The 25,437-nt window shown below is 37.2% G+C and overlaps 5 protein-coding genes and 1 long non-coding RNA gene across 6 annotated transcripts; 5 read left to right on the forward strand and 1 right to left on the reverse strand.

Moving 5' to 3' along the window:
- Positions 1-21: 21 nt before the first annotated feature.
- Positions 22-3,219, reverse strand: LOC119997337 (non-specific phospholipase C4-like). The gene is made up of 4 exons (XM_038844278.1): positions 2,463-3,219; positions 897-1,309; positions 617-787; positions 22-510 (listed from the first exon to the last, which is right to left on the reverse strand). The coding sequence occupies exons 1-4, from the start codon at positions 3,104-3,106 to the stop codon at positions 170-172; spliced, it is 1,569 nt and encodes a 522-aa protein (XP_038700206.1). The 5' UTR covers positions 3,107-3,219; the 3' UTR covers positions 22-169.
- A 4,047-nt stretch (positions 3,220-7,266) lies between these two features.
- On the forward strand, positions 7,267-7,652 carry LOC119997341. The gene is made up of 3 exons (XR_005467995.1): positions 7,267-7,343; positions 7,436-7,507; positions 7,643-7,652. It is a non-coding gene; the product is annotated as an uncharacterized LOC119997341 (long non-coding RNA).
- A 1,354-nt stretch (positions 7,653-9,006) lies between these two features.
- Positions 9,007-10,150, forward strand: LOC119997338 (carboxylesterase 1-like). Its single transcript, XM_038844280.1, has one exon. The coding sequence runs from the start codon at positions 9,080-9,082 to the stop codon at positions 10,079-10,081; it is 1,002 nt and encodes a 333-aa protein (XP_038700208.1). The 5' UTR covers positions 9,007-9,079; the 3' UTR covers positions 10,082-10,150.
- Positions 10,151-12,496: 2,346 nt separating this feature from the next.
- Positions 12,497-13,696, forward strand: LOC119996904 (protein SCAI-like). Its single transcript, XM_038843682.1, has 2 exons — positions 12,497-12,742; positions 13,222-13,696. Exons 1-2 carry the CDS (start codon positions 12,630-12,632, stop codon positions 13,694-13,696), a joined length of 588 nt encoding a protein of 195 aa, XP_038699610.1. The 5' UTR covers positions 12,497-12,629.
- A 1,435-nt stretch (positions 13,697-15,131) lies between these two features.
- Positions 15,132-16,276, forward strand: LOC119997090 (carboxylesterase 1-like). Its single transcript, XM_038843888.1, has one exon. It carries the CDS (start codon positions 15,205-15,207, stop codon positions 16,204-16,206), a length of 1,002 nt encoding a protein of 333 aa, XP_038699816.1. The 5' UTR covers positions 15,132-15,204; the 3' UTR covers positions 16,207-16,276.
- A 2,271-nt stretch (positions 16,277-18,547) lies between these two features.
- On the forward strand, positions 18,548-25,022 carry LOC119997089 (protein SCAI). The gene is made up of 10 exons (XM_038843886.1): positions 18,548-18,894; positions 19,367-19,754; positions 20,334-20,540; positions 20,768-20,989; positions 21,827-21,893; positions 22,010-22,216; positions 22,941-23,032; positions 23,286-23,468; positions 23,552-23,688; positions 24,518-25,022. The coding sequence occupies exons 1-10, from the start codon at positions 18,782-18,784 to the stop codon at positions 24,750-24,752; spliced, it is 1,851 nt and encodes a 616-aa protein (XP_038699814.1). The 5' UTR covers positions 18,548-18,781; the 3' UTR covers positions 24,753-25,022.
- Positions 25,023-25,437: the final 415 nt, after the last annotated feature.

Here is a 25,437-nt window from a genome sequence, read left to right on the forward strand (position 1 = left end):
AAGTACACTATACACTGCATATTAAAAGCACAAAAACCATCTTAGGAATCATAACAAACAAGAACATCCACCAAAGAACGCAAACCCTAAAGTTCCATCAAATCCTAGAGAGGCAATACATACACAATGTACAGAGACCAAGAAATGAAAATGAGAAAATGATCATCAGTCAATTACCACAAACTATACAAGAGAAAAACTTCTGCACAAAAGTTTTGGAGGTTTTCCGCGGGGTTGGTGGATTCGGCTCCAAATCAACAATCTCAGCTTCATCTACTCCGCTTTCTCTAGATCTCTCGCATTTCTCACAGAACTCCTTGAACGCATTCTCAACATATGTAGCTGCATCGGCTACTGTCATGTTCTCAACTAGCTTGTCCGGATAGATGTCCAGTTTATGATCACCTTTCAACACCGCGGCCAATTGTACTAGTTCTTGCTGGAATTCACTCAGTTTTGCATCCTCTTTTGCTTGCGCAGCGCGCAGTTTCACAGGTTCAGGCAAAGTAACTGCACCATATATACATACATGCATGCATTCACTATATAAGCAACGTTGTTCTGTTCTTATGAATGATGAGGAATCAAGGATTGGCTATCATGTTTGTTTGTTTACCTGGACAATCTGTTCTTGGAGTCTTTCTATTCAAAACACCCTCGAAAGTACCCGCCCACGCGTCACGTTTCGTTAAGAACTCCTTCAAATTGAAGATCTTTTTGACAGTTGCTGGGATCGAAGAATGCTCGAATTCTGATGTAGGTTCTGGTCCTGAAGGTCCATGTAACACTACATACATACATACATATATACACACACAAAATCATCACAAATTATACATTACAATGTACATAGATTAATTCAATCAAATTAACATGAATAGGTTGATTCATAGTACCTGTTCCGGGTTCAATCCACGGAGAAATCAAAATGGCTGGAACCCTAACACCGAGACGATCAAACTTGAACTTATATGGCTCAGAACCAACAATACCATCAGGACTAGGAACACCAGATGATGCAGGAGTTGGAACATGATCATAGAATCCGCCATGTTCATCGTATATGATTACGAACAACATTTCGTTCCATTGAGGACTGGATCGTAGGGCCTCGTAGACTTCCTTGATGAACTTTTGGCCTTCAGAGACATCATGGGATGGATGGTCGTCATTAGCAGGCAATGATAGTATGTCGAAAAATCTTTGCTCCACAACCACATAGTTTGGGAGCTTTCCCTTCTTGCAGTGATTTTTGAAGTCCAAATCAAATGGATGGAACTTTGTTGAGTATTTCAACTCTCTAAGGTTCCTACATCAATGGAAAGTAAGAATAAAACATAAGTTTAGTTGTGTTTTCTACAGACAAAGAAATATACATAGGATTTCCATTCCCTTTTTGTTTTTCTTTTTTTGGTTCTTTTTCAAACCACTTGATGATGCCATCATATATATAAGAAAGAAACCTATTAGGTATTGTTAGTGGCTGATCTGAATTGGGCAATTGGCTGTTGAAGATATGTATCAAAGAATTGTTTTTTATTTTTTGGAATCAAGATTCCTAACGGACATGCACCTACCATAAGGCCATAAACCCAAAAACATGTACTTATTTTATCACGGAAAATGTTAATGAGTGCCAGGGATACTAGATAAGAAAGAAAAAAAAATGTATTGGAACTTGAAAAAGACATTATTTTTTAGTTTAAGAAAAATATATGGAAGAATGTTCATCACACATGACATACTGTGATATGATATAGTCAATCTTTAATAAGTGTCCTTAGGGCATTTGTTAATACTACCCTTTTGTCACCTTTCAAAGTTTTAACCTTGAATAGGCCAACTAAGTCAACTCTTAAATTCCATAAATAAAATATTAAAAAAAATACAAAGTCTTAAATTTAAGTGCAAGTGTGCAACCCTCATTGACTTCAATACAACTGACATGTTATATACTTATATTGACACAACTTATTTGATTCTTGAAAATTATAAAAAGAAAAAATAAATAAATTAGGGTTGGTCGGTTTGCTTTCAGGAAAATCATATTTTATGAAAACTTTAAAGAGATAACAACCAAAAATGACATGATTTATATATTTTTAACTTTCCTTGTGATATTGAGTCCTTGGGGTGTGCAACTGACCCGGACACCTGTTTTGACCCGGCGGGTCCGACCCAATCCGTATCTTAACGAACGGGTTCAAGGGTACTGAAAAATGGATTCAGGTCAAAACCGACCATTTCAATAAAAACATATACATGTTACGGGTTCGAGAGTACTGATGAACGGGTTAACCCATTTTACCCATCAAAGTAAACGGACGGTCATCAACCTTTAAAAAATTAACGGGTCAATACTGTAATCCGACCCATTGGACGCTCCTAATATATCAATAAAAATCCTAAAACAATTTAAAATTAATTGCAAAAAACTGAGAGGTAATGCTAGCGTTACATACCTGTACAAAAGAGTGGATGGAGGCTCCTGGTAGTAAATCCCAAAGCTACACCCGGCCTCATGAAGCGAATCAAATATGGTCTTCTGCGGCAACCCTTGAACAAGCAACTTCGTATCATTACTCGTCAACCCATGCGACGTCGCAGAGTGCACAAACAACCTATTCGGCTGCGTCGAAGCCGGCACCGACGCGAACCACCGGTCACAAACCGCAAAATTCCTCACCAATTCCTTATAAACCGGCACGGATTCGGGTCTAAACCCCTTCATCACCCTCTCTGCAAGTCCCTTCTCCACTTTCTCCGCGTTTTGCGCGAATCCTTGCATTGTCGGAGTCAGATTGGCAGTCGCAGCATCGGCGGACCATGGTTGCCCGAAAACCTGTTCGAATATGTCTTGAATCGAGTGTCCCGGGTCCGGGTCAACATATTCAGAGCCTTCGGAGAAAACGATCCGGGAGGAGTTCGCGTCGGATGTGGAGACCGGATTGGATTCGGATCCCGTGACTCCGTTGATTTCCGGGTTCATTGATTTGAACCATCCTAGCATGTGATCGAAGGAACGGTTTTCTTGGACTAAAACCACGACAGTTTTGATAGGATAGGGACTAGGAGTCGCAGTACTGGTGGAGGCTTCGGCTACCATTGTTAGTGAATTCTGTCGGTGCTTGTAGTTCTGGTTTGGTGGATTAATGGTGGTTTAACGTACCAGACATACATATATATATATATATATATATGTAAAGTTGAATATATATGGTTAGAGTAGGTCTTCCAAATATTTATGTTAAGTTCAACTTGTATGTTTAGGTATTGAGGATACTGACGTGGCGAACAAGTAGCAATGCATATCCCGTTTCTTATGCTTTTGATTTCGTGACGATAAACCATGAAAAGCTTACCAGAAATGTAATATCTTAACCATTACTATATATTAATCTATTAGATTTTTTGAAACGGGGAAGAGAGATTTGAACTTTAGACACTAGGATAATATACATCATTCTTATCACTCAAACTAATAGTTTGGGTATACTATATACCAAAATTATATATGTTTATAATTTTTCCATCCATAAACTTACATAATTTATGTGACAAGCCACATAGATTAATAAAAAAAAAAACAAATTTTATTAAAGAACCTATAACATGTACTCTCCTCTAATATTTTTCATTTCTCAACCATTCTCTCTCCTTCTTCCCGATTCTCTCTCTAAAATTTCATCTATATCTTATTCTTCTCTTTCCATCATTCTCTCTCCATCTTTCGAGCTATTTCTTCCTATTTCAAACCGCACAAGTATGTATTTCATGAGATCCAGAGTTCTCGCCATAATTTCTCTCAAATCCCCTCAATTTGTCAATCTCTTAACCCATCTCTCTCCCTTTTTAGGAATGAATATTATCAAGACAGATTTGCGCAATCGAATGAGTGATCAATTTTTGAATGATTATCTTGTATGTTATATAGAAAAAGTGTTGCTTGAAACTATTACTAATGATGTTGTAATATCACGTTTTCAAAATATGAAAACTCGTAGAGAACAATTGTGATAATTACAATGTATTTTCTTATTGTTTTGAACTATTATTACTATGTTTTGCTATTTGCAGTATATATTCGTAAATCGATTACATAAGAACTCTAAAAAAAATTCCAGGGGCGTTACCCCAAGACCCCCACGCCACTTTTATGCCTCCGGTGATTTCAATTCCTGGGCCCGCCACTACCTATATGTGTGAGTCGTGACGTGATGGGTTTGTCATGGATTGGTTGTCTCACAATTAGTTTCAGGTTTCAACTTCCCAAACAGAAAGAATGCAACCAAATTTAAAACAACTTTGTTACAAGTTATCCTATACCTAATAAAGCATATACTATATATGCTATGCGTGTGAAACTATTATATTTGTTTAGGGTTTATTAATTGAATAAGCAAAATTGGTTCAATTTTCTTTGCACATTTTGTTAGCTGGTCAACTATATCAATTAATGCCTAGCAAATTACTATATTTACAAATAATGAAAGCCTAAAATTATTTTAAATGTTTGTGAAACGGTTTTATATATCATATATTAAATGGAAATGATTTAAGATATTTTTTAATTGAAAGATTACCCGAACCCTTGTCAACCTTAGTGAGACAGCCACGCTGAACTTTTCAGCGACTAATTTTGGAGTGTAGAGGATCTTTTAAGAGATAGGGGGCTGGAATTCCCCATAGCTGAAATATTTGAAAATTTTTAAATTTGAACCATTGGTTCAATCTTATAGCTGAACCACCCTCAACCTCTTACTTCCCCCAAACTCCTTCACAGCCAATCACTCCTCACACTCCATCTTCTTGCCCCCACACTCCTCGAACATCGTGACTGATTTTTCTCTCAAAATGGAATTCAGTGGCAGACTGTAGTGGATTCTCTCTCTGTGTATTAATTGTATGTGTGGAAATGGAGCTTTGGCTTTCCAGATGCATAAATCCTGTTGGCTTTTCATATTCATAAAATGAACAATTGTATAAATGAGAACCTAGTTAAAGTGTCTGCTAGGATTGATGGCTTTACGGCCGGAGATGAACCAAAACCTGGACTTATTACAAGGAGATATGGCAAAAAAGTAAGTAAGGAAGTAGAAGAAAATAGGAGGAAATATGACAAAAAAAAGGACGAAACAACAGACAATAATGTAATTTAATAAAGGTGAGTTGTCCACCTCAGGGATAGCCGCCTTCTCAAGTCTCAACAATCACGTTTTTGAAAAAATAAAAATAATAAATTAAAAAAAAAAAACCCAACAGAAATTCAGAGCCACAAGAAATTAGTAAGGCTCCGTTTGGCACAGCGGAAAAATTGATTTTCAATGCTAGCGGAAATGCTGTAAAAAATATGCTGAGCTTAAAGCTGTGAAATATGCTGTGAGGTGTTTGGTGAAATAAAAACTGACGTTAGCGGAAAAACTGTTGAATTAAAGTATTATAATATTAGTTTTTTATATTTATATTAAAAGTAATCTAATAAATATAATTCTTATTAAAATTAATTTTAAGTATTCATTTAATTAATCAAATATAATTTATATTTAAAATTAATTTGAAGTAATTTTTAATTAATCAACTTAATTTTCTTACATTTATTGTATTTTTTAATTTATATTTAAGTAATCAATTAATTTTCTTATATTTATTGTATTTTTTAATTTATCATTATGTATTAAAATTAAACACCTATAAAATTAAAAGTCTTAAATATAAATATTTTATTTGTATTTTTTAAATTAAATTAATTTTATTTTAATATTAAATTTACTGTTATAATAGTTATAAATACATAAATATAATTAATTTATTAAAAAATAGTTTTATTTAAACCATTAAACACAATTAAGTGGGTCCCATTAATAAAATAATAATACTTTTATCTAAAAAGTGTGGGACCCACACATTAAAAAAAATTTTAAAAAAAAGCTGCAGCTTTTTGGCGTGGGACCCACGCCAAAAAGCTACAGCGGCAAAACCGCTGTACAAAAGAAGCTCCCAATGGGAGCTTCTTTTGCGCCAGCGGATCCGCTGGCGCTTTTCGCCTGTTTGGCATGACGGAGCCGCAAAGCGGCTCCGTGGGCGGCTCCGCTTGTGGAGCCGCCCTGCCAAACAGGCAGTAAATTACTCACCACTCTTTACCGAGCAAAACTAGAGTAGCACACCTCTCCAGCATATATATATATAGAAGCTAACAAGTTTTATATTTTATAACTTAGCTTGCTACTGATATATAGAAGCTAAGTAGTTTTATAACTTAGCTTGCTACTGCTACCATGTCTAATGACACTCTAGAAATCAATTCTCCCACTGATCTCCAACAATTCCTTCTTGGTCTTACCAATTCCGATGGAACGATCACCGGAAGGCAAACCACCTTTTCCCCTATAACCTCACCTTAGGGGTGTAAAAAACCAAACCAAACCGTAATCCAAACCGTAAACCAAACCGGAAAAAATCATTTGGTCCGGTTTTTCGGTTTACGGTCCGGTTTCGGGTTAGAAAATGCATGTTATTCGGTTTTCGGTTTACGGTCCGGTCTCAACAATTATAATTCGGTTTCAAACCGAAAACCGAATAGTAATTTATGTTTAATAATATTTTTATAATTTTATATAAATAAAACAATATATACAAATTAGTCTTTCAGCCCAATTTCTTTAGTCTTTTGACCCAATTTTCTTCTTTGGCCCAATCAGAACAGCCCAGTTAAACTCCCTCTTCTAGTCCTTTGCTGCGCCGCCTGCGCGACTTCACTAGTTCACCTTGCAATTGCAGATGCTTGAACAGTTGAACCCTAAAATTCGCATACGAATGTTCTTCGCTTGTTGCGCTGGGATTTGACTCGGTTCTGTGCTATTTATTGTTCTATTTTTTGCTGTCGCTTGTTCTACTCTCTGCTGGAGGCTTGGAGCTATTCTGTATTCTCTGTCATCGGTTCTAGAGGTGTTCCTGTTAGTCGGCTGTTCTAGTCTGCTGGTCGACTCAGGTTCTTCATTCTATCTAATATTCTTGTACCATTGTGTTCTGTAATCTAGGAGAAGGCAATGAAATTGTCGAGGATGGTGAGGATTTTGATGTGCTGACTTGGTGGAAGATTAATTCTGTTAGGTTTCCTGTCCTCTCGGCTATAGCCCGTGACCTCTTGGCAATTCCCATTTCTACTGTGGCATCTGAATCGGCTTTTAGCACGGGTGGACGAGTTCTTGATGCATTTAGGAGTTCCCTCACTCCTAAAATTGTTGAATCACTTATTTGCGTGGACGATTGGCTTGGAGGTCTACCTCTTCTTCATACATTAAGGGTGGTGGAAGATTTGGGAGAACAAGAGGCCTTTGAACAAGGTAAAATAAATTACACTTCATTTTTTATGACTGTTGAAGCACTTATTCATGATTATCTAATTGTTGTCTATGCACTTTCTTGTTGATCACAGAATTGGCAAAAAGCAAGAATAGGGTTGGTAGTTCAAGAGCAACGCAGCCTCGAATGTGAAGATATTTTACAGGTATACTAATTTAAAGGATCACTATAATGAATAATAAGTTCTTTCTTGGTTTCTTTTGCTGTACATAGCACATTAGCAACTTTAATATTTTAATTCTTAAGTATATACTAATGTATGTTTCAAATTTATAATTAGGTGGTGGTCCCGTGCCTATCAATTACAATAGCAATGGAGTCTGAATGTGTGCGGCTGTTTTTAGCTTTTCATGGTCTGGACTTTGGATTAATGTAACATTTTGAACTACTGAACTTAATAACTGTTTTCATGTTTAATTTTTGTGATTGTTTTAATGTTTTTAATTGCCAAGGACTCAATGAGTGAAGGATTAGTGGAACTTCAAGCATGTATGTTTGAGAATTGTGATTTACCAATTTGCATTTGAACATGTTGATTTCTAGTTTCTACAGAATGCAATTTGCAATTGAAACAGATACATAATGTAGGTTTACAGGTTCAGAGATAAGAAATTCATATATACAAATAATTATCCGGTTTAAACCGGTAAAACCGAAAACCAAACCGAAATTTTCGGTTCGGTTTAAAACGGTTTGTACATATTAAACGGTCTGGTCCGGTTTATAAAAACAGCAAACCGAAAATATTCGGTTTCGTGGTTTCCGGTTCCAAACCGAACCGTTAAACCGAACTTCCACCCTCAGCGGTTTGTACATAATTATCCGGATTCGCTGCCGCGGGTTGCGAAATCTATCTCGCTTAGAAATTTAAGATTACGGGATGCGATAATGAGCAGCTACCATCATAATGAGGTTAGGTACTAAGCTTTTCTCTTTCTCCCGTTCCACCAATATATGCAAATATGTATATGTGTGCGGGTGGTGAGTTTTGGCTTTTGATTTAGTTTTACATGCACTATGGAACCACCCTCAGCCTCTTACTTCCCCCAAACTCCTTCACAGCCAATCACTCCTCACACTCCATCTTCTTGTCCCCACACTCCTCGAACATCGTGACTGATTTTTCTCTCAAAATGGAATTCAGTGGCAGACTGTAGTGGATTCTCTCTCTGTGTATTAATTGTATGTGTGGAAATGGAGCTTTGGCTTTCCAGATGCATAAATCCTGTTGGCTTTTCATATTCATAAAATGAACAATTGTATAAAATGAGATCCTAGTGAAAGTGTCTGCTATGATTGATGGCTTTACAGCCGGAGATGAACCAAAACCTGGACTCATTACGAGGAGATACGGCAAAAAAGTAAGGAAGGAAGTAGAAGAAAATAGGAGGAAATATGACAAAAAAAAGGACAAAACAACAGACAATAATGTAATTTAATTAATCATGGTGAGTTGTCCACCTCAGGGGTAGCAGCCCTCAACAATCACGTTTTTGAAAAAAGAAAAATAATATATATATAAAAAAAAACCCATCAGAAATTCAAAGCCACGAGAAATTAGTAAATTACTCACCACTCTCTACCGAGCAAAACTAGAGTAGCACACCTCTCCAGCATATATATATATAGAAGCTAACAAGTTTTATATTTTACAACTTAGCTTGCTACTGATATATAGAAGCTAAGTAGTTTTATAACTTAGCTTGCTACTGCTACCATGTCTAATGACACTCTAGAAATCAATTCTCCCACTGATCTCCAACAATTCCTTCTTGGTCTTACCAATTCCGATGGAACGATCACCGGAAGGCAAACCACCTTTTCCCCTATAACCTCACCTACACCCGATCCAAACCAATCTGGCCCTGTTCTTTCCAAAGATGTAACCATCAACGACTCAAACAACACATGGGCTCGGATATTCCTGCCCCGAGAAGCACTTGAAGATTGTTCTTCCTCCAAACTCCCACTCATAGTGTATTTCCATGGTGGAGGGTTCGTTATAGGCAGCACGGCTGAATCTTCATTTCACGATTTTTGCGCCGACATGGCACTGCAATTTCAGGCCACTGTGGTATCCGTCGAATATAGACTCGCCCCAGAGCATCGGCTGCCTGCGGCCTACGATGATGCTATGGAAGCATTCCACTGGATCAAAACCAACCAAGATGAAGATGCTTGGCTCAAGGACTACGCTGATGTTACAAGATGTTTGATCATGGGAGGTAGTGCAGGTGGCAACATAGCCTACCATGCAGGTCTACGTGCGGCTGCAGAGTTTGATAATCTCTTGCCGTTAAAGATCAAAGGGTTGATATTGCATCAACCGTTCTTTGGTGGGTCCGAGAGAACGGAATCTGAGACGAGGGTTAACCATCCATTTGCGGTGCCAATAATTAGTGATCTGATGTGGGAGTTGTCCTTGCCAATTGGTGCCAATCGTGATCACGAGTATTGTAATCCAACGGTGGGTGGTGGTGGAAAAACATTGATTGATGAGATTAAACGGTTGGGATGGATGGTGTTGGTGATTGGGAGTGATGGGGACCTTTTTTATGATTGGCAAATTGGGTTGGCCAAGATGTTGAAAGAAAAGGGTGTTCAAGTGGAGTATCATTTTGAAGAAGGAGGTTATCATGGGGATGTAGCGATAGAACCCACAAGGACCAAGTGTCTTCATGTTCTAAAGAAATTTGTTTTGTCTCTAACTGCTCATTAACAAATTGTGGTGGTTAGATTTTGAATTTATTGTTAAATTATAATCTGCAATTTCAAAAGAGCTTGTTTTATTTCTCTCTCAACTTTTCTATCTACCTTCTCTCTAAAACCATCTGTCAATTCATCTTTCAAGTTTGGAGAGGAAGAACCGGTGCGCTCTTCCACCAACTCCCCCTCTCCCCAAATAATTTTTTAATGTTTTTCTTTGATGGTTTGTTTCAATAATATGGGCAAATGGTGGGACTATCCCTTGAATTTTTTGCTTTGGAGATAGTGTGATTATTTCAAGAGTGTATGATCGAAGATAACATGTTCTGAATTTTAAAACTTCAAGTTCAGGTATAGATAAGTATGATTTCGATGGATCTAGATCTGGATATGGATCTAGAGCTATTTTCAAATATGTTTGGAGGATTGTTCAAATTGTCAGATCTGCCTTTGCTCGAATTATTTTATATGTTTGTTTGTTTAATTCAGCGTAGTCCGATACGGTGTGCTCAAGTTATTATTTTTTTGTTGGTTTAGTCTATTAGGGTATATTCCGATGGAGTTTGTAATCCGGTGTTTTGCCAGTAATCCGGTGTTTTGCCAATGTAATCGGGTTTCTGTTCGAAGTTCACAAATTCTCTTATCTACATTATTAGATAAATAAATACAATCAGATCTGTAATCTTCTTAAGAAGAAAAAAGCATGTTTTACTTTTCCATGAAGATGTCTCTTAGTATATAATATATATTCCAAAGCATTTATTAATGATCTCTGTTTCTAGACTTCTTTGTTCAAGTCTATACTTTGCGGGCTTGTAGAAGCCTTGTTAAGGAACTCAGTTTGTATTCAAAACTATAATACTAACACTATGCTCAGTTCATCGTGGGAATGAGAATAACAATGGAAATTCTAAGAATTCTGATTTTTAGTTGGTGAAAGAATTGTAACAAAAACGTTGTATTTCAATGTTTGGTATATGTGAATTTACAAGGATTAAGAGTGGAAATAATTGGCCAAAAACTACATTATTCCCTATGATTTAATTGTTGGATAATGAAAAGCAAGAACTGGAATGAGTGATTTCCACCACTCAAAGCAACAAATCCATTTCATCCATGTAGCTGAAACCATATCCATCTATAAAAATGTTAAGAATCCCAGTAAAAGGCATCTCAGTTATCTCAGTAATAGCTCTTGTCCCTTGATTGATATAAGTGTAGGTGTATAAAACTTTGTGATTGAACCATAAAGTGAAACATCCACCACTAGAATGACTGAGATACTTTTTACGGGATCCCTATCACTTCTGATCCATATAATCTCAAATCCTAGTACAAAGCATCACCCACTTATAATTGAAAAAAAATAAAATGGGACCAACATGTCACAGCACCAGCAGACAGAACTTATCGATAGCCAAAAGGGCACTCATAAACGTAATCGAAACAAAGAAAAAGCAAGGGAGAGAGGCCAAAACTCAAGACCTGGTGAAGGTTTTCATTGGAGAATTATATATTATCAGCAAATACCAATCTGGTGGTCACCACATGGACACCAGCAGATCGATTTGGAGCCAAGTCTCATAGAAAATTGTAGCATACTGCAAACATTGGAGAAGCAATAGGTGAGGCTAAGTATCTTCTCGGGTATGCACGAATTAAGAAACCTATACTCAACCTAAAAGAAATTCTAGGTGAACTAAATTTTCTCTCAATAAATGAAAGAGAAAAATAGTAGAAAATAAAACAAACCTACAGGAGAAACTGTTAAAGTCCCACATCGAAAGATGTGGCCACTAATGTCTTATTTATAAGACTAAGCCCACCATTAACCACTAACAAGACTTTTTCAAAGGTTTAAGTGAGTTGGGCCTAACCCACTTACTTGGGTCTAAGAAGGAACAAAGCCGGACAACCCAAAGTGAACAATATTATTGATGTGTGAGGATAAATTGTTGATGTGTGAAATATACATACCCGAGCCACTATACATACCCCAGCCACTATACATACCTCCAAAGTGGACAATATTATTGATGTGTATGGGGGTGTGGATTTACAATATGCTTGGACCTAAGGGGAAATAAAGTTGTGCGGACCCGATGTATCCCCTTTCTCGTTTCAAAAAAACCTGAAAATGTACAAAGCAAATATGAGCAAATATGAGGGGAAGCCGAGTTGTTCATTTAACCCAAATAACTGGAATATGGGCCATCCAATAGCATTAAAGTTATGGGCCAAGCATGACAGATACGGGCTTCGTTGGTGGTTTAGGCTCGAAGCCCAGCTAAATTTAACCCAAATAACTGGTTGCGTCCCTAAACTTTGCTTCCGGCTTCAGCTGAGTGTCCAGTTTATACTCCGCTTACGTCATGTCCTAATCCACCGGAATTACCAAGCTTTCGTCGTCGTCTTCTTCTTCTCTTCCTTCCCACCGGCGCTTCCTTTACGTGCCACGATCAATCGTATAATGAATTGATCAGCGGCCGAAATTTGTCGGAAATCGTGATCGTTATGAGAACCAGAATCGCATTTCTCGATTGAAACCAATTAAGGTTAAGATGTTACACCAGAGTGGCAACATTCCTGTGATTGAAGTGTATTGGTCTCTGGTCGAGAAAGCCGACAAGAAGTTCTCCAAGATCAGGGACTTGCCCTACTATGAACGGAACAGGTTACTATCGCTACGCTCTCAATGTTTTTGATATTTTATGTTTGTTTTTATGATTAATTCTGAATTTAGTTGCAGCTCGAGTTAGTTTTTTCAATTGAATGGGGGAGTGTATGGGTGAATATTGTATTCAGAACTTGAGAGTTCCTTTTTATTTTCCTGCTCTTTTTTTCTCAGTGACCAAACAGCAATCCTTTTCCTTGCTATTCCATGGTCCTCAAAGAGAAGTTAGAAATGGTATTTTCTTTCATAGGTATTCATTCTTGCATTAGACGCCAATTAGTGCCATGAACATTTCTCTCACAAATATTACCCCCCTTTTCCCCCTTTTCTTTTAGCAACTAAATGGTGATTATTATGACTATTGTACAGTGTAATGCAAGATCAACATAATTGTGGATTTCCAATTGAACAATGGTGCTCTGGTTTACATTAAATTCGAGGGTGGTAAAGAATTATTTTTATTGTTGGTTTGATTTCAGGTATGATACATATTTCTATAAGGTATTCAAGGTGTACACACAGCTATGGAAGTTTCAGCAAGAGAATCGGCAGAAGCTGATGGAAGCAGATCTCAAGAGATGGGAGATCGGTGAGATTGCATCTCGGATTGCACAGCTTTATTATGGGCAGTATATGCGAACAAGTGACACGAGTTATTTATCAGAGTCATATATCTTTTATGAAGCAATACTGACACGTGAATATTTCAAGGAGGAGATGTTTCAAGATCTCAGTCTTGCAAACAAACAATTAAGATTTATTGCTAGATTTCTGATGGTGTGTTTGGTTTTGAACCGACGAGATATGGTGCATCAGTTGGTTACTCAGCTCAAATTGTTGGTTGACGAGTGCAAGAGAACATTCCAGGTTCTTTTTTTCTTGCCATTGCTCTATCACATCTTCTGTTGGTGGTTTATCATAGCTCTTTGGAGTAACATTTTGAACAGCTTTTGATATATTAACTGTTTTATCTTTTTCTTATTCAAACCAATCACTTTAGACAGAATCTATCATGTAGTCTCTTTTAACCTCTTATTTGGAAAAACAAATTTACTTACTGCATGCATGTTAGGGTAGTGGGATGGTGTGATATGGAAGAATGGAAAAGGAAATTATGGGATGAAATTAGTAACATAAAAACAACATTTAACAACCATGCTTCCCATGTGTGTTGGGGTTCTCAAACTCTCCAATCTTGTCTTTTATCCACTTCGTTTTAGTCACTGAAAAATTTTTAGAGAACAAAAATATTTGTCAGTTTTGTGCAATAATGAAGAAAATAGTTAAAACTTCAAAATCAGAGACCCTGAAAATCGAAAAGGGATTGTGAATTTCTTTGTTTTCATCTGTCATGATTCCATTCAAACTCCCGACTCATGGTAGATATTTTTGGCTTTCAGTTGCTTCTAATTTGTTTTGAGTATTGAGTTTGCACTAATCTTGTTTTCAGGATGCTGACTTTAAGGAATGGAAGCTGGTCCTTCAGGAAATAGCTAGATTTGTGAGAGCTGACACAGTTTTTTTGAATGTTAGACCTTTAAGATATAGTCTTGTTCTGGACCCTCATCCGGATTCGCTGCCGCGGGTTGCGAAATCTATCTCGCTTAGAAATTTAAGATTACGGGATGCGATAATGAGCAGCTACCATCATAATGAGGTTAGGTACTAAGCTTTTCTCTTTCTCCCGTTCCACCAATATATGCAAATATGTATATGTGTGCGGGTGGTGAGTTTTGGCTTTTGATTTAGTTTTACATGCACTATGGAACCACCCTCAGCCTCTTACTTCCCCCAAACTCCTTCACAGCCAATCACTCCTCACACTCCATCTTCTTGTCCCCACACTCCTCGAACATCGTGACTGATTTTTCTCTCAAAATGGAATTCAGTGGCAGACTGTAGTGGATTCTCTCTCTGTGTATTAATTGTATGTGTGGAAATGGAGCTTTGGCTTTCCAGATGCATAAATCCTGTTGGCTTTTCATATTCATAAAATGAACAATTGTATAAAATGAGATCCTAGTGAAAGTGTCTGCTATGATTGATGGCTTTACAGCCGGAGATGAACCAAAACCTGGACTCATTACGAGGAGATACGGCAAAAAAGTAAGGAAGGAAGTAGAAGAAAATAGGAGGAAATATGACAAAAAAAAGGACAAAACAACAGACAATAATGTAATTTAATTAATCATGGTGAGTTGTCCACCTCAGGGGTAGCAGCCCTCAACAATCACGTTTTTGAAAAAAGAAAAATAATATATATATAAAAAAAAACCCATCAGAAATTCAAAGCCACGAGAAATTAGTAAATTACTCACCACTCTCTACCGAGCAAAACTAGAGTAGCACACCTCTCCAGCATATATATATATAGAAGCTAACAAGTTTTATATTTTACAACTTAGCTTGCTACTGATATATAGAAGCTAAGTAGTTTTATAACTTAGCTTGCTACTGCTACCATGTCTAATGACACTCTAGAAATCAATTCTCCCACTGATCTCCAACAATTCCTTCTTGGTCTTACCAATTCCGATGGAACGATCACCGGAAGGCAAACCACCTTTTCCCCTATAACCTCACCTACACCCGATCCAAACCAATCTGGCCCTGTTCTTTCCAAAGATGTAACCATCAACGACTCAAACAACACATGGGCTCGGATATTCCTGCCCCGAGAAGCACTTGAAGATTGTTCTTCCTCCAAACTCCCACTCATAGTGTATTTCCATGGTGGAGGGTTCGTTATAGGCAGCACGGCTGAATCTTCATTTCACGATTTTTGCGCCGACATGGCACTGCAATTTCAGGCCACTGTGGTATCCGTCGAATATAGACTCGCCCCAGAGCATCGGCTGCCTGCGGCCTACGATGATGCTATGGAAGCATTCCACTGGATCAAAACCAACCAAGATGAAGATGCTTGGCTCAAGGACTACGCTGATGTTACAAGATGTTTGATCATGGGAGGTAGTGCAGGTGGCAACATAGCCTACCATGCAGGTCTACGTGCGGCTGCAGAGTTTGATAATCTCTTGCCGTTAAAGATCAAAGGGTTGATATTGCATCAACCGTTCTTTGGTGGGTCCGAGAGAACGGAATCTGAGACGAGGGTTAACCATCCATTTGCGGTGCCAATAATTAGTGATCTGATGTGGGAGTTGTCCTTGCCAATTGGTGCCAATCGTGATCACGAGTATTGTAATCCAACGGTGGGTGGTGGTGGAAAAACATTGATTGATGAGATTAAACGGTTGGGATGGATGGTGTTGGTGATTGGGAGTGATGGGGACCTTTTTTATGATTGGCAAATTGGGTTGGCCAAGATGTTGAAAGAAAAGGGTGTTCAAGTGGAGTATCATTTTGAAGAAGGAGGTTATCATGGGGATGTAGCGATAGAACCCACAAGGACCAAGTGTCTTCATGTTCTAAAGAAATTTGTTTTGTCTCTAACTGCTCATTAACAAATTGTGGTGGTTAGATTTTGAATTTATTGTTAAATTATAATCTGCAATTTCAAAAGAGCTTGTGTTATTTCTCTCTCAATTTTTCTATCTGTCTTCTCTCTAAAACCATCTGTCGATTCATCTTTTAAGTTTGGAGAGGAAGAACCGGCGCGCTCTTCCACCCAACTCCCCTTCTCCCCAAATAATTTTTTAATGTTTTTCTTTGATGGTTTGTTTCAATAATATGGGCAAATGGTGGGACTATCCCTTGAATTTTTTGCTTTGGAGATATTGTGATTAATTCAAGAGTGTATGATCGAAGATAACATGTTTCGAATTTCAAAACTTCAAGTTTAGGTATTGATAAGTATGATTTTGATGGATCTTGATCTAAATATAAATCTAGAGCTATTTTCAAATATGTTTGGAGGATTGTTCAAATTGTCAGATCTGCCTTTGCTCGAATTATTTTATATGTTTGTTTGTTTAATTCAGCGTAGTCCGATACGGTGTGCTCAAGTTATTATTTTTTTGTTGGTTTAGTCTATTAGGGTATATTCCGATGGAGTTTGTAATCCGGTGTTTTGCCAGTAATCCGGTGTTTTGCCAATGTAATCGGGTTTCTGTTCGAAGTTCACAAATTCTCTTATCTACATTATTAGATAAATAAATACAATCAGATCTGTAATCTTCTTAAGAAGAAAAAAGCATGTTTTACTTTTCCATGAAGATGTCTCTTAGTATATAATATATATTCCAAAGCATTTATTAATGATCTCTATTTCTAGGCTTCTCTGTTCAAGTCCATATTTTACGGGCTTGTAGTTTGTATTCAAAACTATAATACTAACACTATGCTCAGTTCATCGTGGGAATGAGAATGAGAATGGAAATTCCAAGAATTCTGATTTTTAGTTGGTGAAAGAATTGTAACAAAAACATTGTATTCCAATGTTTGGTATATGTGAATTTACAAGGATTAAGAGTGGAAATAATAACTACATTATTCCCTATGATTTAATTGTTGGATAATGAAAAGCAAGAAGTGATTTCCACCACTCAAAGCAACAAATCCATTTCATCCATGTAGCTGAAACCATATCCATATATAAAAATGTTAGGGATCTCAGTAAAAGACATCTCAGTTATCTCAGTAATAGATCTTGTCCCTTGATTGATATAAGTGTAGGGATCTACAAAACCTTATGATTGAACCATAGAGTGACACATCCATCATTGGAATGACTGAGATGCTTTTTACTGGGATCCTGTTCTGATCCATATAATCTCAAATCCTAGTACAAAGCATCACCCACTTATAATTGGAAAAAAAATAAAATGGGACCAACATGTTACAGCATCAGCAGACAGAACTTATCGATAGCCACAAGGGCACTCAAAAAAGTAATCGAAACAAAGAAAAATCAAGGGAGAGAGGCCAAAACTCAAGAACTGGTGAAGGTTTTTATTGGAGAATTATATATTATCAGCAAATGCCAATCTGGTGCTCACTACATGGACACCAGCAGATTTGGAGCCAAGTCTCATAGAAAATTGTAGCATACTGCAAACATTGGAGAAGCAAACATTGGAGAGGCCAAAACTCAAGAACTGGTGAAGGTTTTTATTGGAGAATTATATCTTCTCGGATATGCACGAATTAAGAAACCTATACTCAACCTAAAAGAAATTCTAGGTGAACTAAATTTTCTCTCAATAAATGAAGAGAAAAATAGTAGAAAATGAAACAAACCCGCAGGAGAAACTGTTAAAGTCCCACATCGAAATATGTGGCCAATAATGTCTTATTTATAAGACTAAGCCCACTCTCAATCACTAACAAGATTTTTTCCTAAGTTTAAGTGAGTTGGGCCTAACCCACTTGCTTGGGTTTAAGAAGGAACAAAACTGTCTGATGTATCAATGAAAATTAGACAACCCAAAACGGACTATTGTTGGTGTGTATGAAAGTGTGGAGTTATAACATGCTTGGGCCTAAGGGAAAACAAAGCTGTGTGGGTCCGATGTATCCACTGGGGAAACAAAGCTGTGTGAGTCCGATGTATCCACTGGAACGGACAACCCAAAGTTAACAATATTGTTAATGTGTGAGGGTCTGAATTTACAACAGAAACCTTAAAATATACATATGTATCCCCTTTCTCGTTTCAAAAAAACCTGAAAATGTACAAAGCAAATATGAGGGGAAGCCGAGTTGTTCATTTAACCCAAATAACTGGTATATGGGCCATCCAATAGCATTAAAGTTATGGGCCAAGAATGACAGATATGGGCTTCGTTGGTGGTTTAGGCTCGAAGCCCAGCTAAATGTAACCCAAATAACTGGTTGCGTCCCTAAACTCTGCTTCCGGCTTCAGCTGAGTGTCCAGTTTATACTCCGCTTACGTCATGTCCTAATCCACCGGAATTACCAAGCTTTCGTCGTCTTCTTCTTCTTCCTTCCCACCGGCGCTTCCTTTACGTGCCACGATCAATCGTATAATGAATTGATCAGCGGCCGAAATTTGTCGTAAATCGTGATCCTTATGAGAACCAGAATCGCATTTCTCGATTGAAACCAATTAAGGTTAAGATGTTACACCAGAGTGGAAACATTCCTGTGATTGAAGTGTATTGGTCTCTGGTCGAGAAAGCCGACAAGAAGTTCTCCAAGATCAGGGACTTGCCCTACTATGAACGGAACAGGTTATTATCGCTCTCAATGTTTTTGATATTTTGTGTTCGTTTTTATGATTAATTCTGAATTTAGTTGCAGCTCGAGATAGTGTTTTCAATTGAATGGGGAGTGCATGGGTGAATATTGTATTCAGAACTTGAGAGTTCCTTTTTATTTTCCTGCTTTTTTTTCTCAGCGGCCAATCAGCATTCCTTTTCCTTGCTATTCCATGGTCCTCAAAGAGAAGTTAGAAATGATCTTTTCTTTCATAGGTATTCATTCTTGCATTAGACGCCAATTAGTGCCATGAACATGTCTCTCACAAATAATACCCCCCTTTTCCCCCTTTTCTTTTAGCAACTAAATGGTGATTATTATGACTATTGTACAGTGTAATGCAAGATCAACATAATTGTGGATTTCCAATTGAACAATGGTGCTCTGGTTTACATTAAATTCGAGGGTGGTAAAGAATTATTTTTATTGTTGGTTTGATTTCAGGTATGATACATATTTCTATAAGGTATTCAAGGTGTACACACAGCTATGGAAGTTTCAGCAAGAGAATCGGCAGAAGCTGATGGAAGCAGATCTCAAGAGATGGGAGATCGGTGAGATTGCATCTCGGATTGCACAGCTTTATTATGGGCAGTATATGCGAACAAGTGACACGAGTTATTTATCAGAGTCATATATCTTTTATGAAGCAATACTGACACGTGAATATTTTAAGGAGGGGATGTTTCAAGATCTCAGTCTTGCAAACAAACAATTAAGATTTATTGCTAGATTTCTGATGGTGTGTTTGGTTTTGAACCGACGAGATATGGTGCATCAGTTGGTTACTCAGCTCAAATTGTTGGTTGACGAGTGCAAGAGAACATTCCAGGTTCTTTTTTTCTTGCCATTGCTCTATCACATCTTCTGTTGTTCTATCACATCTTCTGTAGGTGGTTTATCATAGCTCTTTGGAGTAACATTTTGAACAGCTTTTGATATATTAACTGTTTTATGTTTTTCTTATTCAAATCAATCACTTTAGACAGAATCTATCATGTAGTCTCTTTTAACCTCTTATTTGGAAAAACAAATTTACTTACTGCATGCATGTTAGGGTAGTGGGATGGTGTGATATGGAAGAATGGAAAAGGAAATTATGGGATGAAATTAGTAACATAAAAACAACATTTAACAACCATGCTTCTCTCCAATCTTGTCTTTTATCCATTTCATTTTAGTCACTGAAAAATTTTTAGAGAACAAAAATATTTGTCAGTTTTGTGCAATAATGAAGAAAATAGTTAAAACTTCAAAATTAGAGACCCTGAAAATCGAAAAGGGATCGTGAATTTCTTTGTTTTCATCTGTCATGATTCCATTCAAATTCCTGACTCATGGTAGATATTTTTGGCTTTCAGTTGCTTCTAATTTGTTTTGAGTATTGAGTTTGCACTAATCTTGTTTTCAGGATGCTGATTTTAAGGAATGGAAGCTGGTGCTTCAGGAAATAGCTAGATTTGTGAGAGCTGACACAGTTTTTTTGAATGTTAGACCTTTAAGATATAGTCTTGTTCTGGACCCTCATCCGGATTCACTGCCACGGGTTGCGAAATCTATCTCGCTTAGAAATTTAAGATTACGGGATGCGATAATGAGCAGCTACCATCATAATGAGGTTAGGTACTAAGCTTTTCTCTTTCTCCCATTCCACCAATATATGCAAATATGTATATGTGTGCAGGTAGTGAGTTTTGGCTTTTGATTTAGTTTTACATGCACTATGGAACTGAGGTTAGGGTTTCACGTATTATGTTTGCACAATCAAATTTGAGTTTTAGCTTTCTCTGTCTTGCTTTTCTACGTTGATTATGATGAAAAGTTGTTCCTTTATTTTTCTGTCAGGTCAAGTTCTCGGAGCTATCTCTTGACACTTTTAGGATGCTTCAGTGCCTTGAATGGGAACCAAGTGGCTCATTCTACCAGTCAAGTGGTACTAAAATTGGTCAGAATGGGGGTCCAGGGCCCATTCGCGTTAACCACTCCCAAGATATAGCCGATCCTACTTTGCCAGCAAATCCGAGGAAAGCCCTATTATATCGGCCATCTGTCACCCATTTTCTAGCAGTGAGTGATGATGCATCAAATTTGCTAATCTGCTGCCTGATTGTAATGGATTATGGTCCAAACGTGGCCTTAGTAGGTTAGATAGTGCTGTTTTCTGTTATATACTTCTCAATGATGAACAATATAAAAACAAGGAGGCATTTTCTTTTGAATGCAAAAGGCAACAAGGAATATTTTCCAGGGGATAGAATAATAATGGTGTAACTTGTTTTGGGTGCTTAGATTTTTTGAGGACAAGTACAGAAACCATTTTGTACAAAATCAATGGAAAAGAAACTAAGAAGTCTTTGGGAGTAGGAGTGGGCAATTCTTATGATGCTCAAAACGAAAGAAAGTTAAGAACACAGCCGTGATTAGACAATAAGTTTGTCGTCTTTTTTTTTTTTTTTTTTTTTGTGGCTGAAAACTCAAAATAACTTTGAGTTAGATAACAGAATGAACAGGCTTTGCAAGTTATTTCTCATCATATGTAAGCTATTGCGGTTTTCTTATAGTTTAGATAGGATCATGAACAGAGCTTATGTGCAATAAAGAGGTAATTACATATTCTAATCAAATCAAAGATGTTGAGCTGCATCTGATCAGTATGGAGCTTTACAAGTGTTCTTAGGAGGTGTCAAATCCATGGCGATTTGCATCTCCCTCCTATTTCTATCTCTTTGCTTGTGTTTGTGCAACTATATGTGCTCTTGTATGTTACAGTGCAAAATATAGCATTCCTCTTCATAAATGCAAAAGTGCTAAAATGGCTAGGCATATATGCCAGAGAATTCTCTGAGTTTCTTTTTGATATATGTATCATCATAAGTCACATGGCTTTGTGCTTTCTCATGGCAGGTTTTGGCTACCTTATGTGAGGAGCTGCCCCCTGATGGAGTACTTTTAATCTATCTGTCATCATCAGGTTAAACAAATTTTCAGCTCATGTTTCCTTTTTTGGTCCCCATTTTTATTGCAGAGGCTCCTTGATTGTTCAAATTTTTGCAGGAAAAACTAAACATGGTATTTCCTCTCCCTTAGGTTTCAGAGCTTGTATGAGTGCCACTGAGAACATTGTCAGCAATGCTCCATTTCTGTCTCATTCTCATACCATCTACTCAGATTCAACCTCCACTTCTCCCCCTCGTTTACAAAGTGATAATGCTGATCCTGCTTCTAGGCAAAGTAAAGGAGAATGCACAAGTAACGATACTGCATTCTTGTATTTTGGTACTCGTGGAGATGGAGGTATTGCCTCGTGGAGGAAATTTAATTTTTATACGCCATCTTATCTCACTTCTTCAATTAACTATCCATATTCTATGCATTGATTTCACATGTGATAAATGATAGTACAACTTGTTCTTATCTAAGCTGCAGTAAGACCTTGTTCCGCTGGTGACTGATATATGTGATCATGCATGGGATTGATATCTTATGTCCTTCTCATGAACTGTGAGACCCGCTGTAGAATTTTTTCAGCATTTACTGAAAATTTCCTAGGCATCCTTGTTGTAATATTTGCTCTTTTTGCATTTCCCACTGCAATGTTAGTGGATATAAGTCATAAGTCAAGAGGAGGTCCTCATTAAATACCTGTTCGCGCGTTGAGATTGCAGAAAGCAACTCTAAAAGTATATTACCTCTGCCTTCACGAGCAGGTAGTGATGAGAGGATGGAAAAGATTTAAAAGGAAATAAATAGCTCGGCTTTCAAGTTACTGCTGCTTAATGCTTACATTTAGAGCCTAATTTTGACATTGATCATTTTACTAGATTTCTTTTCTGTTTCCAACCCAAATACAATGAAACAGTTCATTTGTGCAATTTTTATATCTTTTGCACCAGCTATTCTGAACTGGCAAGATCAATGCATATTTTATTTTTCCATGTTTTTGTCAGGATATTATTAATTTTCCATGATTTTGTCAGGATCATTTTTTTTTTAAGATTATGCTATCCTTTTTTTCCAGGATTCAATGGCATTTATCCTAGTGACTTAATTCCATTTACAAGACGGCCTCTTTTTGTAGTTATTGACAGTGTTAGCAGTGAAGCATTCAAGGCAAGTGTGCCAACTCTTAACGCAGATTTTGCATGTCATTGGTTGCATTCACATGAAGATTTTTTTGGAAACTCTTTAGCTGATAACTATAAACACTTGCATTCAATATGCAGCTACTGCTTTTTTTAAAATTTTCGTGGATCTCCACTCACCATTAAAATTTTAAGACAAATTCATAGTTTTTTTATGCGGTTCTTTGCTGAACAGTGACTAAACCTATCAAAAATGTCGTGATAAACTAAAACCCATGCAGTCTATACACGGAGCTGAGAAAGGAGATCCAGCTGCACTGCTTTTATCTCCAAGCTGTTCAATTTCTATCACTGCTGCTGATCCCTCTCACCAGCTAAGTGGTAGTCTATTCACCAATTTTCTCACAGCTCCTTTGCAGGCATTCTGTCTGTTGCTCGGTTTATCAGGCCAAGATATTGAAATGGTGTGCAAAACTTCATCATTTTGGCCTTAATATTGGGCATTTATTTAATTTTTTTGGCATCTCAATTTTTGCAATATGCTCAGGATACATATAACAAGGCTGATAAGTTACTTTCATCGTCATTGAACAATTGGGGGGTGGCTTTGGCGACAACCGACACCCTTGATCCTGTTTGGGGGCAGGTTCTAGGTGATCCATTCCTGAGACGACTTCTTTTGAGGTATCCTTTGATATTTGTCCTTTTCTTTTGTTGGGGTTTAATGTCGGGCCTGCATGCTGTATAAGACTATAAGGTTTTTAAGCATTATGCAAGTTTGCCGAACAAAGGCATTAATGATTAGTTCACCATGACTGAGAATGCTGTCTTCGATTTCTTATGCCAGTGGCTGACATAAAACACACTTTACTTTACATTGTACAAAATATTGCTGCAGAATATTATATATGAAACTTTTTTCTACGACTGCTATTGTATGCTGCCTAGAAAGTTTGAGTGATATGGGAGAACAATTTGTCGACAATTGGGCTTCATGTTTTCTAACTCATTGATACGAAGGACTGTCAGTCAATGCAATGTTTGGTGGTTGCAATTGTTTTCTTTGAGTGTTAAGCAGAGTAGGGATATGTTGGAAAAGCAATTATTGAAAAGGTTCATCATCGTGCTTTAAATGAATAACATGAAGGCTTAAAGTTTTGTTAGGGATTCGATATTCTGTCTGAAAACCAGCAGAAAAAGAAAAAAAAAATCTCGACAGCCATATGATTTCCATATATGGCTTATATAGATGGATCTGCTCCTTATATTCACTCCACAACCTATTTTCCTGTCGATTTTGTTTTCTTCCAGGGGTCTCCGTTTCCTAGGTCATTTCTGCAGTCGGTGGAACCATTTGTTACGAGCCCATCAATGATTGCATAGCATACGTTTTCCACTTGTTATGCTTTAATAATGAGTATAACAATTTGTAGAAGGGAAAACTCGGGAAGAAACCAAGGTTGTTTTCTACTCTATTATGTAACAAGTTATGTTCAATTTTTTGTTTTTGCAGGTTTTTATTTTGTCGGACAGTATTGATGCTGTATGGCAAAACTTTTGGTAGGAAGGAATATCATCCCGAGTGTATACCTTCCCTACCGGAGTCTGTCCTACCAACAACTATTGCATCCCAATCTGTAGTTCTGCAATTGGCAGATATCTTTGGTGCAAGCAACAATTTTATCTTTTCAGAAGGAATTGTGCTTTCTGAGAATACACAATGTGACATGGACACAACTCCTCCTTGAAGTTTATTGGGATCTTGGAAAGCTCAACTTGTAGAATTTCGATTGAATTGATTTGTGTGAACTTTTTCTGTTTAAAGACCAATCCAACAACCTTGCTGTGGGGTATGCCTTGAAGAATAATATGAAGTATTTAAGCTTGTGTGTTTACATGATTTGAGGTTGCACGTCTTGGATTTCCTGTGATGACCATGTACCTATAAATAGCATTAAACATCCTCCTTTTTTATTCCCATTCAATTGCAGGATCAAAAATGGCAGCTGTTAAACTCAGTTTTCTTCGTCTATTTACTTTTCTATCCATTTCCATTGCTTCTGCCAGACACCATAAGACACCCCATCATAAGAGTGAGTGGTTCAACTTCTGGCAATTATAAGGAGGTTTTGAAATATCGGTTACATTGATTTTTTCTGGGGCCTCATTATTAAAAAAAAAAAGAAGGGAAAATTAAGGATAAGTCTCTTATTGGAAAGTTTTGTTCCAATAAGGATACTCTTAAGCTCTTATTCCATAAAGTTCATATAGTTTGAATTAATATTCCAAGAAGGACAAAAAGTCAAAATATATGATTGTATTGTATAAAATACCCTTACTTCATCTTCAAACATGACACATGCCTCTCGCACATGATTCATCTTGGACCTCCACAGGAAGCTTTGTCTTCGCTGTCGGAAGCTTCGTCTCCGC

This window comes from Tripterygium wilfordii, chromosome 4, assembly GCF_013401445.1.
Source record: "Tripterygium wilfordii isolate XIE 37 chromosome 4, ASM1340144v1, whole genome shotgun sequence".
Lineage (NCBI taxonomy): Eukaryota > Viridiplantae > Streptophyta > Magnoliopsida > Celastrales > Celastraceae > Tripterygium > Tripterygium wilfordii.

Coding starts and splice junctions, on each gene's coding strand:
- LOC119997337 (XM_038844278.1), bottom strand. CDS start 3,106: ATGGTAGCCGAAGCCTCCACCAGTACTGCGACTCCTAGTCCCTATCCT. Junction 1,310..2,462: donor CCATCCACTCTTTTGTACAG/GTATGTAACGCT, acceptor CCATTGATGTAG/GAACCTTAGAGAGTTGAAAT. Junction 511..616: donor TCCAAGAACAGATTGTCCAG/GTAAACAAACAA, acceptor TATATGGTGCAG/TTACTTTGCCTGAACCTGTG.
- LOC119997338 (XM_038844280.1), top strand. CDS start 9,080: ATGTCTAATGACACTCTAGAAATCAATTCTCCCACTGATCTCCAACAA.
- LOC119996904 (XM_038843682.1), top strand. CDS start 12,630: ATGTTACACCAGAGTGGCAACATTCCTGTGATTGAAGTGTATTGGTCT. Junction 12,743..13,221: donor CCCTACTATGAACGGAACAG/GTTACTATCGCT, acceptor GTTTGATTTCAG/GTATGATACATATTTCTATA.
- LOC119997090 (XM_038843888.1), top strand. CDS start 15,205: ATGTCTAATGACACTCTAGAAATCAATTCTCCCACTGATCTCCAACAA.
- LOC119997089 (XM_038843886.1), top strand. CDS start 18,782: ATGTTACACCAGAGTGGAAACATTCCTGTGATTGAAGTGTATTGGTCT. Junction 19,755..20,333: donor AGTGCAAGAGAACATTCCAG/GTTCTTTTTTTC, acceptor TCTTGTTTTCAG/GATGCTGATTTTAAGGAATG. Junction 23,033..23,285: donor TTAGCAGTGAAGCATTCAAG/GCAAGTGTGCCA, acceptor AAACCCATGCAG/TCTATACACGGAGCTGAGAA.